We start from the raw sequence: 16304 nt of genomic DNA, 5'->3' as shown, positions 1-16304 counted from the left end.
GTGGTAGGTACTAAGAGCTGCACACAAGAATTTTATACTGCATGGTGTAAACAATTACATTTAATAGAACTTGGAACTGCCAGTTCAAAACCAAGTACTTTCAAAATAAACTGGTCTGATTTATAAAATAGGAATGTCACTACTGTCATGATTCTGTGCATTAAAATGCATGTAAAATTAATCTATCCACTTCAATTAATATAAAATGTCTCATTTATATCTGAAGAAATAACGCTGTGTCCTTCCAAAATGTTATTTTAAATTTAGCATATTTTGTATTTTCATGGTAGCCGAAAAACTGGGGGTTATTACAACAAACAGGGAGCCACAAACAGTCTTGTAATGGACTGTATTTAAAAAAACTGACTTTGCATTGCTAAAATAAATGAAATTAAGAGCATATTTTCCTTGTCACAAACATACCACATTTGCGTTCACAGAATTAAAACTCAATCGTGGCTGCTCATCTTCATTCTCACAGTAAAGTCTAACTGTGGCTTCTATTTGTGAGGAAATTTAAAATCTAAAGCTTACTGTGGTAAAAGCTATCAAAATGAAACCTTTAAAAATATAATTCATTAATGCAGATTGAAAAGAGGTTATCTCAGTATTTAAAAACAGGATTGATGAAGATGCACTGTGTACTCAAACCGAATTACTGACTTCTAGACAGTATCTTCATAGGTGCTACATATTATCCAAAGAAACTTTTTGTTTTAAGTTTCAGGATCAGCAAAACAGCACTGCCAGATGTGATCTAGATTTCAACTACTGTACACACATAGCCAAAAAAAGAATTACATTTAAAAATATGTTACAGTTTCACGAGATACGTATATCAAAATGACAAGCATATATGCATAAATGTTTCATTATCTACTGTGTGTGAGGTGATGTGTGAAAATTTCAACAATCTTGTAGCAATACAAAAGCAAACTCAGTCCTATGATATAATCTTAACATCAGATACAGCTATTTAATTTTGTAGTTTGCTATTTCCAAAGTATTATACAAGAATGTGCCCCTTGATTTAAGTGAAAATGTTGACACTTCACCCAAATTCCATTAAAACACTTACATTCATGGGTAGATGAACGTCTTTCATGGGGCTACATGTTCGTGATTTCCGACTATATGATAACACAAAGGGGAAGATTTGTTGATGCACCTTTCATATGCACACTTTTATTCTTTCTTCCATTTCACAGTTACAGTTCTACTGTTTATTGCATGCTTATTTATTTCATAGGCAGTACTACATATGAATAAACATCATAATTTGCAGACCACATTCCACTTGTATACTTAATACCTTTGATTCCAAAAAGAATGAACCTTCAGCCCTGAATGATGCAGTTCTTGGTGCCTGATATGTTGAGTTCACCTTCGTGGGACCTTAACAGGTGGTGGCATCAAATCCTGATCACTTTCAGACCACCTGTTACGTTCTATATAATCCAGAAGTATATCTTTAGTAACTGGATGACGAATACTGTTGCATACAGCTGTATTAAGAACAGGGAAACATTTCTCACTGTAATAAATTTTGCTGATATCATTAGCAGTGTTAACATCTCAGCTAATCTATTATTGTAAATCAAAAGTAAATACAGTAAAACCTTCCTACTGAATGCTACAGGGGAGGAAGAATAGTTTTGATTTTATGATAATGTTCATTAGCAAGCATGAGCTTGTCTTTATTTTGTGAAGTTAGATAGTTTAATTAGAAGATAGTTTAATCTGCTGTGCCAAAATCCTCTACAATCTTTGAAAGAAATATACCAGTTTCTCAATAACTTTTGATTCACCCACCTCTTATTTTCTTAACAATCTTTAATTTATACACGACGCTCAACATTTGATGTATACACTGGGGCACTTTCTGACATTGGGATTCTGCACATCCCATTAAAAGCATTCATGACATTGAAGATTTCTGTCTTCTGGGTTGTTGCGCTGTGTAGTCTGGTCGATGTTAACCAACGTTCCAGAGGTCATCGCCCTGATGATGGAGGCAGTATGACCTCTGAAACGTTGGTTAACATCGACCAGACTACACAGCGCAACAACCCAGAAGACAGAAATCTTCATACTCACCGCTGTGAAAACCTCAAATCTTACATATTCATGGCATTGTCTACAAATAACTGAATAATGAAGTTGAACAATGATTTGTTGCTATGAACACTGCTGCAGTGATACCAACACGACATAACATCACTTCCGCCAAATTATATACGAGACTGAGAGGTTAGATGAGGTTCAAATGATTTATGTAAGGAGTAGCTGCTTACTTACAGAAAATCTTAACTACTGTATTTCAGGCAACTAAGGAAAACATGATTTTCCACGTAGAGTGTTCAGAATTTAGATCCCAGAAAAATGCTAGAGGCATGTCAATGTAGATGGTCTGTTTTGTTGTTCTTGATAAACCAGAATTAACAACTAAAGAGCAACGGTTTCTGCCAATACACAAGACCTGGAAAAGTATCGGATCATAATTCACTTTTATTCAAAATGCAGCGTTAACAACATTCACGTTGCCCACACTCTGTGTTCATATTTTCCTTCTGGCTAAAATGTTAATAGGTATTATTAAGAGGAAAAACTGTACCTTCGGCTGTACTATAGCTGTTAGGAAAAGACTTGTCAATTCTTTCTCTCATAAAGATCCACTGATTGTCTTGGAATTTGCATTCTACAATCTTGTTGTTGAGCTCTTTTAGTGTCTTATTCACCTTCATCTTTCCAAATGGACGGTCCATTCCACCCACATACAAGAGTCCAACTGTTTTTTTTAGAATACTGAAAATGTAAAAAATTGTATGAGATCTACTGTGTCCACAGCCCAATTTAAAATCCTTGTGCATTAACAATCTACATTACAGAACTGTATAGAACACTTCACATCATTTCCAACACATCTGTGGCTACCAGAAAATTCAGTAAAAATGTGATGGGAGAGGAGAAGAAGATACACGTGATATCATACACCGAAACATGTGAAAACCGTTGCACAGCATAACTACACACATGCTTACAGTAAATATTATCTGCCAAGTCCATGATGAAGGACTGGTCTAACATATTTCTTGCTATGGGACATACGAGGGGCAGTGAAAAAGTTCCCGGAATTGTGGTATAGCACTGTAATGGTAGGACATATGGCAACGCTTACCTAATCACCTTCAAAGTAGGACCCTTGCGCGCGCACACACACACACTTGCTCCATCGATCCTGACAGTGTTGGAAGCACCAGCGGAAGGCTTCATTTTGAATCTTCCGGAGTTCGGCCATTGCATTCGATTTGATGTCCTCCATGTTTGCGAAACACGTCTCCTTCAGGCCCATTTTCAGAGTAGGGAACAGCCAGAAGTCACTCAGAGCGAGATCCGGAGAGTATGGTGGTTGGGTAATGACGGGAATGCTTTTCTCGGCGAGGAATTGCTGCACAATCAGCGAGGTGTCAAATGCGACGGCCGAACTCCGGAAGATTCCAAACAAAGCCTTCCGCCGGTGCTTCCAACAATGGCAGGATCGATGGAGCAAGTGTGTGTGCATGCAAGAGTCCTACTTTGAACGTTGCCATATGTCCTACCATTACAGAGCTATACCACAATACCGGGAACTTTTAGACTGTCCTACATATATCCAATATCAAAGATGTATGAACATGTTTCCAGAGCATAGGATTTGAATGTATATACTGTATTCATATTTTGGCCATCTCACTTGCCAAACAGTCCTCAACTTAAATAATCAATAACATCAATAGCTAAAACAGAAAGTGAACAACAAATAAAAAATAAAAACAGTACCATCTAGATGTGTAATGTGGAAGCAATGGAGCCTATGCAGAGTAATATCTGAAGCATGTTCTGCGCTACTTTCAGTTGATCTTATTTAAAATGCAAACAGGCTGACATATCAAAATGTGTGACAAAATTATTACTGTTATAAATTATGAAATAAGGCAATAAAACTTGCAATTCAACATATTAACTTTGATATCGGAAAAGTTTGAGGATCACTATGATTTTAAAGGATGTTGATGTAAATCTTTATCTGAACTTACCCCTGTCCTTCTTCTGTTTCTATCTTCAACTTGAAATCAACAGAGTTATGACTAAGAGGTTTCCATTTCAGTACCTCAGAACAAGAACCTGGGATGTATGGCTGAAACACAGAAAAAATACAAGTTTGCAGAGCTAACCATACATACATGCATGGCCAATTATTAAAAATATTAGTTTACTTGACACTATTCATACAAGAGAAACATTTTCTCCAAATAGAAATGACTTCTCTATTACTTCTCATAACAAGATTTTATAGTTGCAATGATACTTCACAGACTTTACAGTAATATCATCTTTTAATGTTATCCTTTACACATAAAAATTTAATACACAAACTACACAGAAACTTATTTTTCTTACATTCATACTAAAAAATGAGGGGAGTGAATTATACACAGATATATGGTAATGAAATTAAAAAAGGCTTGTCCAGCACCCATAATTGTACATAAGGATTTATCATCAACAGAAATGCCATAACCAAAATTCTGAATTTGGAAACACTATTTAATTTAGTCAAGGTTCATTTTATAATTGAAGTGAAATTTCAAACTTTTATATTGTTAATGATCGTACTTCCTTGGAAGGCTGGAAGATGAGTCCATCAGGTTCATGAGATAGCATTTTGCTGAATTTGTCACTTAGTAACCTTTCAGCCTGTGTGATATCCCAGAACTGTTTCAAACGCACACTAAAGGGTTCAGATGACTTGTCAATGCGTCCCTCCTTCATGGCTTGATGTCTTGGCTGCACTATTTCTTTCTAAACAGAATATAAGATCTTCAGCTATCTCAGAAATAGACAGTGACACACAACCTAACACAATATTTACTACAAATCACATCTCCAAAACAGGAATAACATACTAATTACTAATGTTTCTGTTCTTACAGTTTGTTTGAGGCTCATTAATTTGGTCTTTCAGGTATACCCTTCTTTTGGTCATGAACATTCTACTAACTTCACATTTTGCACTGTCCATTCACTTGCCTTAGACCCCAAAACCACTGCAATTTAGCCTACTTTCATCTAGCTAATAGTTCTGAACATTCTTCATCAAACCATGGTTTATGCTGCTTATGCATGTGGTGGGGCTTGAGTACCTCAGTGATCCCAAGAGCTACTGGTAGGGCCTCCCTAGCCGGATTGGTCGAGGGGGAGAGGTCAGACTAAGACAGGTACCCTGGTCCTCCAGGTTGGGGGTTGGTCGCAAGGCTAACAACCTTGCACCGTAAAAAAGAAGATGTTTCGAAACCTCAATCAAGTCCTCGGACAGACGGACCTAACAGAGGACTGAATGGAAGAGGAGAATTGAGGCCATGGACCGAATACGGACCGGAGAGCCATAGAAGAAGAAGAAGAAGCATGTGACAGCCTAGATTTGATTTCACTAAAATTCTGCCATTCTCTCTAATACCTTTCCAAGTCCTATGGGTGTCCACATTATCATCCAAATTTCCTGAAGCTGGAAACATGTCAAGATTTTCACCTGGCACTGTTCCTTAAATTCTGCATCATTCACCTTCTTGAGATATTTTCCCTCATCTCTACCCCAAAAATACATACACATATTCTTTACAACTTCTTCTATAACACACCATTCACAAGTGATGGACAGGCACATTATAATTATAGATTTCATCTCATCACTATTTCATATAACACTAACCCACATTTTTTATTAAGTTCAAAACACCACTAGTTCATAATAACATATTCTCTACATTCTAAGAATTCAGTAACAAATAAATAACAAAATGCAACTGGAACGTACCTCAATACATGCAAGCCTTACTGGATAAAATGCAGATCTGCCAACATCACAACCATCAAACTTGATAATATCATAGGCCAAATATCGAGGAATGTCTTGTCCATTCACCTTATCTATAACCATTTCCTTAAATAAAAGTAAATTTTATTTAGACTTACTTCCTCTATACATATTATAAATATCATCTTAGTTTCATCGTGTAACCATTTCTGGTATCAGTGGATCTATACCCTTTGCTCCGAAACTCTTTTACTAGACATGACTAACCATGAACAAGGCAGTGCTGGAGTAAAGATGATTCTGACGACAGACTCTTCATATCCAGAATATCCCATGCAGGCAGCATACAAGCAGTACAAGTTATGTACAGAAGCAATTTTTATTTATTCCAATTTATACTGTTATTAGGAAAGTGGAAAAACTATAATTAACTAATAGTGTAGTAGCAGAACCTGATGATTCAATGCTGCTAATACCAAAGCCCACCACAAGGCAAGTGCCTGAACCAATTTTACTCTAAGACCCTCTTAATATTCCCAATTAATTTTCTTCTCAGTCTTCAAATTGTTTTCCTAAGAGATTTCCCCCCCATAAAAACACTTTATAGATTCCTTGTTTTCCACATTTTAGCCACGTGCCCAGGCAATTACAGTCTATCAGTTTTCATTATCCTAACAATAACGGAAAACCTATATAAATAAAAAAGTTCATTATGTATTATCCTAAAATGCTGACTTCATCCTTCTGAGGTCTGAATATTATCCTGAGCAATTTGTTTTCAAACACGTTTACTTGTTTTGTTATCCTAAGCTACAACATTTTGGCATGTAAATGAGATAAAAAGTTCCCCTCTTTTTATAAATGTGTCTACATTACCCCATCCAGAAGGGTGTTGACTAAATGTCTCTTGAAATCTTTTCTGTGTGGAAACTTCAATCCAGATACTTGGAACACACTGTTGTCTCGGTCAATAAAGTATATTTCATTCTCCTGTAGAATTAGCATCATGTACCTGTAAGCAAAGTCTGTCTCAGACTTATGACAACTAAGTACTTTACTCCATGGAGCAGAATCCTTCTTAAGAAGTTTATAGCTTAATATTTAAAAAATTGCCCCGTGCCATAGCCGCACGGTCTGAGGCATCATGCTTTGGACCGGCGATACGGAATGCGCGCTGGTTCGAGTCTCGGGGGAGAAGAAATTTTCTCATGAGATTTTCGACCAGTGTATGGGACCAGTGTCAATCCAGCATCGTGAGGAAATTTGGGAGCTACAATGAGTAGCGTAATCCGGTCAGGAAAGCTAGCAATGGCTGGGGGTTTGTCGTGCTGACCACACGTCACCCTATATCTGGTTGGATGATCGTTCACCTCTGCTTAGGCATGTGAACGTGAGGCCAGCAGTCAAGCTAGTCGGCTTTGGCTCTCTGGAGCTGTTATGCCACAGATTTTTTAACAAAAGTTATATGCTCTCACAATTTTAAGATAAAAGCACAGAAATTTAATGCTGAAACCACGGAGGAATACATATCACATAGCCTAGTACCTGACCAGAACAATGCTGACAAAAGCTGGAGATCTTAATGACAGCTATAATTCATGTCACACAATTTTTGAAACAAGATCACTTTCTGAGGAAACTGATATAGTCTGAAGATTTGTCTTCTGGGTTGTTGCGCTGTGTAGTCTGGGAGATGTTTACCAACGTTTCAGAGGTCATACTGCCTCCGTCATCAGGGCTGATGCAGGCAGAGACAGTATGACCTCTGAAATGTTGGTTAGCATCGACCAGACTACACAGCGCAACAACCCAGGAGACAGAAATCTTTATACTCACCGCTGTGAAAACCTCAAATCTTACATGATATAGTCTGGACTGAGCTTAACGTAAAGTAGGAGTTGGACTGAGAAGAACAAATATGAAAATTAGCAAACAACGTTTACCATATTTCACTAAAATCTGTCAAGGAGTTTCAAAGGATATACAGACATGTCATCTCCTTTTTAGTCCCTTCTGTGTGAGTGTGTGTGGTGGGAGGAAATAAAAATAAGAAGGAATAATAGCATAAATTTACCTTGTGCCATCAGCTTTCCATGAAACTCTGTATGGCTTCACACCCAACAAACTGATATTCTTTGTGTCCATAGACACAGGCTGGCAGCCAGGAAATCCATTGCTGTAAGTATGAAGAATCTTCCTGTGATTAGCATTTACTTACACACTTATATCTCATTATCAATGTCTAAGTATGTTTAATCCTTTTACTGTTATGGGCAAAGCAGTTCCTTCCTGCACCCACAACCGTATAAAATAAAAGAATATTTACCTCTGCCAGCCACAGAAGTCCTGAACTTTCCGTTGTATATTCTGTAGCTTTGCTTGTGCAGTAATGGGAGTTGCACCAGACACGCCTTGCATAAATGTTGGATTTTTGTTCTGGTATTCTCGTCTTCGTCGCCGTCCACTGGCAATAAGATGAGCGGGTTGCAAGTAAAGTCTTTTCTTTATTACATTACTTACTTTCTAATCTTCAAACTTAAGAATAAAACATTCTGTCACCTACAGAAATATCTGCATGGTGCATATTATGTGATTATAAGCATTATAATTTTTATAAATGGGTAACGGATTAAAGATATATATCTGAAACCCTGTTTGAAACACAGTCATAGATATTATCCCTGTTTCCGTAACAAGGTGACCTAATGATATTTAAAATATTTTGTGTTCATCTATAACTTACAACTAACCTGCTTCCACCTGCGCCTCCAGCAGTGTCAGTGGAGTTATTTCCATCCTTATCATCACCACCATCTCCATTACTGTCATCATATTCTGGAAAAATAGATAAATTCTGATTTTGCACACAACCACATTTGGAAAGGACTTTTCCACCACTGTCGTTTTGGTTTGTACGACTTACCGTTACATCTGTGCCTGATATTTAAGTTATTACCTATATTGTCAACAAGTTCCGCGCCGTAGCCGCGCGGTCTGAGGCATCATGCTTCGGACCGGCGATACGGAATGCGCGCTGGTTCGAGTCTCGGGGGAGAAGAAATTTTCTCATGAGCTTTCGACCAGTGTATGGGACTGGTGTCAACCCAGCATCGTGAGGAAATTGGGGAGCTACAATAAGTAGCGTAATCCAGTCAGGAAAGCTAACAATGGCTGGGGGTTCGTCGTGCTGACCACATGTCACCCTATATCTGGTTGGATGATCGTTCACCTCTGCTTAGGCATGTGAACGTGAGGCCAGCAGTCAAGCTAGTCGGCTTTGGCTCTCTGGAGCTGTTATGCCACGGATTTAATTAATTTAATTGTCAACAGGTAAGATGTTTGAAGATACCTCCCTACTATCTGCCTAGTGGGGCTGAGAAAAACCATGAAAAACCTCAGTCAGAAAAGTTAGTTACTAGACTGAGATTTGAAACTGGGACCTCCTGATTACAAACAGGGTGCTAACATTACAATATCATATTCTGTGGCTGTCTTAATGATATGATTTTCATACTCAGTTTCATGAACACTAAAACTGGTTTAACAGCTATAATACTGTTGACAAAAAATGAGAAAGACAAGCATTATTCTTGAAATTTCATTAAGGTACCATCAATACAATAAGCGACTCAGTCTACATGGGAAGCAACACAAACATAGTATATGGAAATCACAAAGGAAAGATTACACACTAAAATCAATGTAATATTCAGAACACTACACTATGAAAAATAAACTTCATTCCTTAACTTTTGAATGGGAAGCATTATCATATAGAGGATGCATGAATTATAAGAGTAATAACATTCTTCAAATTGATATTGTATAAATATCATTAAATACATTGTGTACCAACAACCAGAGACCCCAATGTAACAACTGCAAAGTTTAATCTAATGGACATTTGTAATCTTTTTAAATAAAAAGTATCAACAACTAATTTCTAAAAAGCTTGGACAGAAGTTGCCGCACATGAAAGCCATGTACGAATTAAATGTAAATAGCAACACTCAAGGGACCTCAAACAAAAATACAAGAAATTAATACAATAACACAATTCTACTACGTATTTATTCTTATTATTTTTATTATCAGTGGCTCTACAACCCATTTGTGGGTTTTCGCCGCCTCCTTTTCGGAGGTTTCCTAATATTTAAAGTGTGCATTTGTGAGTAGTGAGTGACCAGCCCACTGACTCTGCACAGTTTCTACTCAATCCTGATTTAACTGCCAGAACCATCTAGCAATAAATCAGGAGAGACTTGGGTGAGAAATGGCCACTGAATTTTGCTTACAAGACATCTCGTATCATGCTCGTAAGGTTCTTTTACATGCCGTAAATCTACGACATGGGACCGCCGGATTTACTCCCCCTCCAAAGGAAGTTGTGCTATGGATTTTTATCACCCCTAAAAATCCATCGACTTTGGCCAGGATTGAACCCGCGAACCTTGGGTCCAGTGGCGAGCACGCTAACCACTAGTCCACCGAGGGCGACATTGCATTGCTTATGTGGATAAAAATGGTGTCATTATTGTATCAGCCTGACTATATGGTAACTCTTAATGTCCTCTGCTGGGTGCTTCCTTGGCTGTTTCAAGCTACTACACAGGAAAACAGAAGAATATAAAGGAAATGTTATCTTCAAAGTAAAATATATTTCCACCTCAAAATTAAAGCACATGGTCTGTGCACACAGCAGTGTGTAAAGTAAAAAGCACAGTGAAAAACATGTATGTACAGGGATAACAACTGTGAAGATGCAAAATAATGACAATAATACGTGTAGATGACAAACTACCAGCATCATTTCCTGTACCTGGCATATATAGTTATCATCCATTTAAACAGATACAGAACTGAACATGTTAAAAGCAGATCTGGAAAACCAAACTCGCCTTATTTTTGGATCCAACAGTTTAGAAGTTGTGGATAAAGAGAATGATGACACCCTGTCCCATCCACTCAGTTTAAAGGCACAGCTGGTATCCTAGTTGGTCCTGTCATAAAGAATTTAGACTTTCAGTATGGTGACTTGCCAAACTCCACAGTAGTACTACAGGAAATACTACACCACGTTACAGAAATTAAAATACGCATGCATAAGTTTTAAATGCGAGACTACGGAACTGTTTAGTGAATTAAGTACGTGCTTAAGTCAGCCAACAAAATAATTTCGTAATACAATTGGCGAGTATGACACTTTTGAAATTTCTTAATATGAACATTTAGAAAATACACGATGTTTTCATCCATTTTTCTTGCTTATTGTTTCTTAAATCTAAAGCCACCTTATAATCAGGCTAATACACACTATACACCTCATATAAAGTACTCTAATGAATTACTCCTTTACATTTCCATACTGAAGCCTCACTGGAACATTCCCAATTTACTGTTTTCTCGGTCACTGGTCGGGCATAAGTGAATAAAATAAAAATCCCTTTCTCACAACTGGTGACGACATTATTCCCGTAGGCATTTATTGCTAAGCCGATACAGTATTTAGCTTATGGTATCACTAGTTCCTGAGGAAGCACAATGACTGACCTCTATACCAATTTGGCAGCTGAGGTGGGAGTGGTGTATCATCGATGTCATCATACCTTTTATATAGTTCTTGCAGGTAATCTTTTTTATAGATTCCTGGTGGGCTGAAAGTCAGTAACCACAAAATTAACATCTTATAAGAAAACTTCACAACAGAATCATTACCTAACAGAAACAGACGACAAAGGAAAGTACATACAGTTTTAGAGGACGAGAATTAAGCTTAGAAATTCCTAGGTTTTTAATGATGCACATTCATCTGCAAATGATTTTTTAAGACTGATTGAAATGGGAAGATGATCATGAATAGTATGTAAGAACATGCGTGTGACCCACTTACCAATCTCATTACTTTTTTTAAAAGCTAACATTACCGTCCGAAGGATGAAGCAATTCAAATGTGATTGTAGTCACTTTAAGCTTTACAGATTATCTTAGTATAATGACATTTTTTTTAAAAAAATTATCTTCAGATATTTAAAATAAAACTTGTTTAAATGTTATTAAAATTAAATTATTTTTGGTCCATCCTCTATTATATATAAGAATGAATATTTACAAAAAAATTAAGCGAATCAGACACAGTTCACAAGATATTGTGTTTTTAAACTGAAAAAAATCAAGTTATAATCCTTTACACTAGCATTTAAATGCTCCCAAACATGTGTACACATACTAACACTTTAATATCTAAAAAAACTGTGTAGAATTTTAAACTGAAAATTTTATGACATGCTCGTAAAAATGTGCTCTACCAATTAAACGTGCAAAACATATTCTCTGACTTTTTTACTGCATGAGACACCTTAAATCAATGCAAGCAAATGTTGCAACTTACCGAACTACGGCAAACTGATTGAGAGCAGCGTCCAAACTATAGTCCATTTGTTCTACCAGATAAGAAACTATAAGGAAACCTGTCCTGTTGAAACCATGTGTGCAATGGACACCTGCCAAAGCAAATAAAACTGGCTTTGTTACATTTACATTTTTAGTTTATTCTTTCACCCTTTTTACTTTAAGCATGTTTGCTTTGATGTGTAATTTATATGCTTACAGAATTAAAAATTCAAACCAAATTTATTTGTAATAAGAATTCCAACTTTTTAACTTTTATATTTATAGATTTTACAATAAAATTTAAATTCATTTTCATGACTAACACATATCATGTACAAGAACATCTTTATATATAAACATTCAAACAAGATGAACATTTTTAGAATCTGAGTAAGCTGAGATCTGGAATAAAATAAACTGATTTCACTGAACTGACAGTGTACATTCACTTCATTCATAATTTTCTGGAGAATTTATGTACAAGTGCAAACAGTACTCTATATAAGGAAGATTTGAGGTTCTCACAGCAGTGAGTACATAGATGGCTGTCTTCTGGGTTGTAGCATCTTGGAGACAGTCATCTTATTATACAATAGACATTTCTAGGGACTGCTTTCCGTAACTTTGTTTGCATCTTCCACTTCTTCATTTGGTTTACTTAGTTCCAAATAATAAATGTTTATGGCATATTTGAATTATACAAGCTTTCTTCATGCAGAAAAAAGGTATACAGCATTTCTATACCTAATTCATTACATACCTATTATTTCTAATGGATTTTCATTTATAAATTCTTGACAAATCACAAAGAATGCTTTGGCCACCTCTTTAGATGGAGTTTCACTATGTCCTCGACACTTCATTTTTATATACCTGCAGCCTTCAGCTTCAATTTGTTTCTTATTATAAAATCGTGATGTGTTTGTCAAATCAATCCAAAGACCAAGTTTCATCTGTAAATATCGTAAAAGCAAAAATAAAATTTATACAATTCAGATACTTATCAAATAATCCAGCTGCAACATCTTCCACTCCAAGGGGCATACTGGGGTGCACTATTTTAGATTTTTGACGTAAATACGTCTATAAGGAAGGGTCATTCGGCAAAAAAGGGGAACGAAAAAATGAAACGAAAAAGTGTAACAAGTGTATCTAGGGAACATCTGTTTACTCGTCATTATTGTTACCTAGAAAACGTCATCTGTTTACTCGGCATTGTTGTTACCTATAAAATATTTCATTACATTACCTTACCTTACCTTACATTACATCACCTTACCTTACATTACATTCAGCTACCACAGACCCATCTTAAGCGTAACTAATTCAAGTTAAATAAGCAAAGTCTTAATCAAACTTTACTCAATTGTAAAGCATGTATAAAGGAAATATTTAGAATAAAGCCAATATATAAACTTCCTTTCCGTATAGACATATTTACGTCAAATTCTCCGGAACCATGGTTCCACTGTCAATTTTTTTTCCTCTTGACAAGTAAGTTACTAGTTCTAAAATATAAAATATTCACATGTATACTGCCTTCATTTTTGGAAATGTCATGAAAGTACTATTAAATTTTCAGTCAGAATATTTTATTTAGCATGTAATTGTAACCTAAAAGTCTCTCCCTTTTTCTCTTACATATGGGCATATATACACAGTTTAAACTGATGAAGTTATGTTTTTACATTAGGAGTGTCATTAAAAATGTATGTTTCATTCACAGGAAGATGCATCTTTGGAGAAATCAAGTAAAAATGGCATGTAGATTTAACTGTTAGCATGGTTCAAATGGTGATTACGAGCTAATTTGTCTACCGTCCACCACTCAAAACTTTTCAAATTATTAAACCTTCTTGGATATTCAAGTACATCTATGAGTCCAAGAAACCAAATAATAATTTTCCTCAGAACCTTATATCTATAGCATGTTATTAAACCATAAAAATTTAAACTTCCATCTATGCAAAATATTAATGGCAAACCATCTCAGATACAGTTTCAAGACTTAACTTTAAAAACTGGCTTTTTAGACATATTCATAATGGAATAGTTAACCCTAAATATCTTCTTCTAATGGTCAAAGACTTGTTTTATTACTAGTGGTTAAATGAATTCTCAGAACACACATACTAGAATATTGAATACGAACAGGTTATTCATCAGATCCCATTACATGACCAGAAATTTGGTCTATGGTATGAAGTAAACACTACAAAATTGCAGTCCAATATTTTTCTGTGACACAGAGCAGTATGTAAACAATATTTTAAAGCCATTCTTTGAAGAATTAAGATTAAGAATCACACATTTTCAGCAGAACAGTAAACAAGTGCATACTGCAGAAAATTCAATGCAGGCTCTAAAGACTATCTTCAATGAATGAACTGGTTATATTCAGCAGATGACTACTGCTGTCATGTTCCATGTCTCTGAATAAATATGATTTTTATCTGTATGAAATAAACCCCGATATAATCAACACACTTTTGAGGCTTTATAGATCAAGATCCAAAACGTTATAAGATAAAATTCAACATGCCATGAAACTTCAAATGCACAGGATACTATTTTAAACAGTTCTTGTATAGCCTTAACAAAAGAAAGTAGGTCATGAATTAAAACCATATGTATTTGTATGTACATGTTATTTTGTATTATAAGAAACTTAGAAACTTGTCTTATTTTGGGGTTCTATACCCTACTTACATATTCTTGGTTGAGTCTGTCACCCACCTAAAGTAGTGACATATTTCTGGTATTTTATTGTATTGTGACAAAAAGCCATTGCACCAACTTCATACCTCGTAACTCTTCATTGACTGAAAAATCATGCTGGGTGAAAAGCGACAATCCTCTGGAACCTGATCATCATACTGAGAGCTGAGAGGAGTTTTGAATGCAAGAAATTTATTAGCCACCACACCTGCTGCTTTTCTTGGGCAATGTAACCAACGCTGTGGGATCAGTCCTGCACTTCTGTTATCCTGGTGGCCACTCATTGTGTCTGTTAACATTTAAAATGAACCATACAACTATCAGCTGGCACTACTGACTAGCCTGAACTGAAAATGGCATATTTGGTTAGGGCAATTTCACAATTAAAGAAAAAATAATGCAATATTAACGGATAAACACCGTTCTAGTGTTACCCACCGAAATATATTGGCAGTCCAGAGAAAGCTTTAATATTTAAACTCCCATAATAGGAACCTGAAAAATCATATCCACCAACATTAATCACGTACACCTAACAAACGATAATAGATAACGCCACACTTTTGCGATGTTGGTATAATCTGTGCTAAGGCGCATTCTATTGCACTAGTGAAAGCAGCGTGTTTGATTTATTTTCGAGCCATCGAAAACGTAGCACGACCACTACGGTTCCTCGCTATAAACTTCGATTCTACAATCGTACATGTGGAGACAAACCGTACTCCTGTTGTATCTACCAGAGAACATCCATAAATTCGAAATGTAGCAATTATACAATTTTTATAGTAAGCTAAATAAAACTTAGTATCGCAGCTGAAAACTAGGTTCATATCTGCGTTCATACAAGACCTTTACTATCTAGGTTATCAAAGCTTCTTCCCTTCCACAGGAGTATATGTAATTGAAATTATATAAATTACTTTATCTGAAGCATCCCAAAGACTTTGGTTCAATACTGATGAGCCCGGAAGAAGGATCTTATCAAACAACTTTCATATACCAACATACATAAAAGACTACTGTGAAATTCGTCACTCACCTCCATCTAATGTCAGTTAAAAAAATTGACAGTGGAACCACGGTTCCGGAGAATCTGACGTAAATACGTCTATACGGAAAGGCAGTTTATATATTAGCTTCATTCTAAATATTTCCTTTAGACATGCTTTTTTTATTTATTTAGTGTTCTGTCTGACGACAGGTCCATATGAACAGGATCCTTCCATCCTTTTCTCGGACTGGGACCTGTTCATATACGTTCTTGGCAGATGATCCAGAAGTGGTTTGCCATTGCCTTCTTCTGTGTGTGAATGGCGTAATTGTTGGGATGCCACGGAGAAAC

The 16304-nt window shown here is 36.1% G+C and overlaps 1 protein-coding gene across 1 annotated transcript; it reads right to left on the bottom strand.

Moving 5' to 3' along the window:
* Positions 1–1151: 1151 nt before the first annotated feature.
* Positions 1152–15558, bottom strand: mRNA-cap (RNA guanylyltransferase and 5'-phosphatase mRNA capping enzyme). The gene is made up of 14 exons (XM_022066385.2): positions 15401–15558; positions 15049–15251; positions 13005–13197; positions 12243–12354; positions 11405–11508; positions 8605–8689; positions 8181–8318; positions 7929–8030; positions 6731–6866; positions 5855–5980; positions 4657–4842; positions 4077–4177; positions 2615–2805; positions 1152–1505 (listed from the first exon to the last, which is right to left on the bottom strand). Exons 2-14 carry the CDS (start codon positions 15244–15246, stop codon positions 1381–1383), a joined length of 1797 nt encoding a protein of 598 aa, XP_021922077.1. The 5' UTR covers positions 15247–15251; positions 15401–15558; the 3' UTR covers positions 1152–1380.
* Between the last annotated feature and the right edge of the window lie 746 nt (positions 15559–16304).

This window comes from Zootermopsis nevadensis, unplaced genomic scaffold (genome assembly GCF_977971745.1).
Source record: "Zootermopsis nevadensis isolate Lab colony 2312 unplaced genomic scaffold, Znev_1.0 Znev_ptg000024l, whole genome shotgun sequence".
In the NCBI taxonomy this organism is placed as follows: Eukaryota; Metazoa; Arthropoda; class Insecta; order Blattodea; family Termopsidae; genus Zootermopsis; species Zootermopsis nevadensis.
Note: the sequence above shows the minus strand (reverse complement) of the source record. Positions and strands in the feature narration are given on the sequence as shown.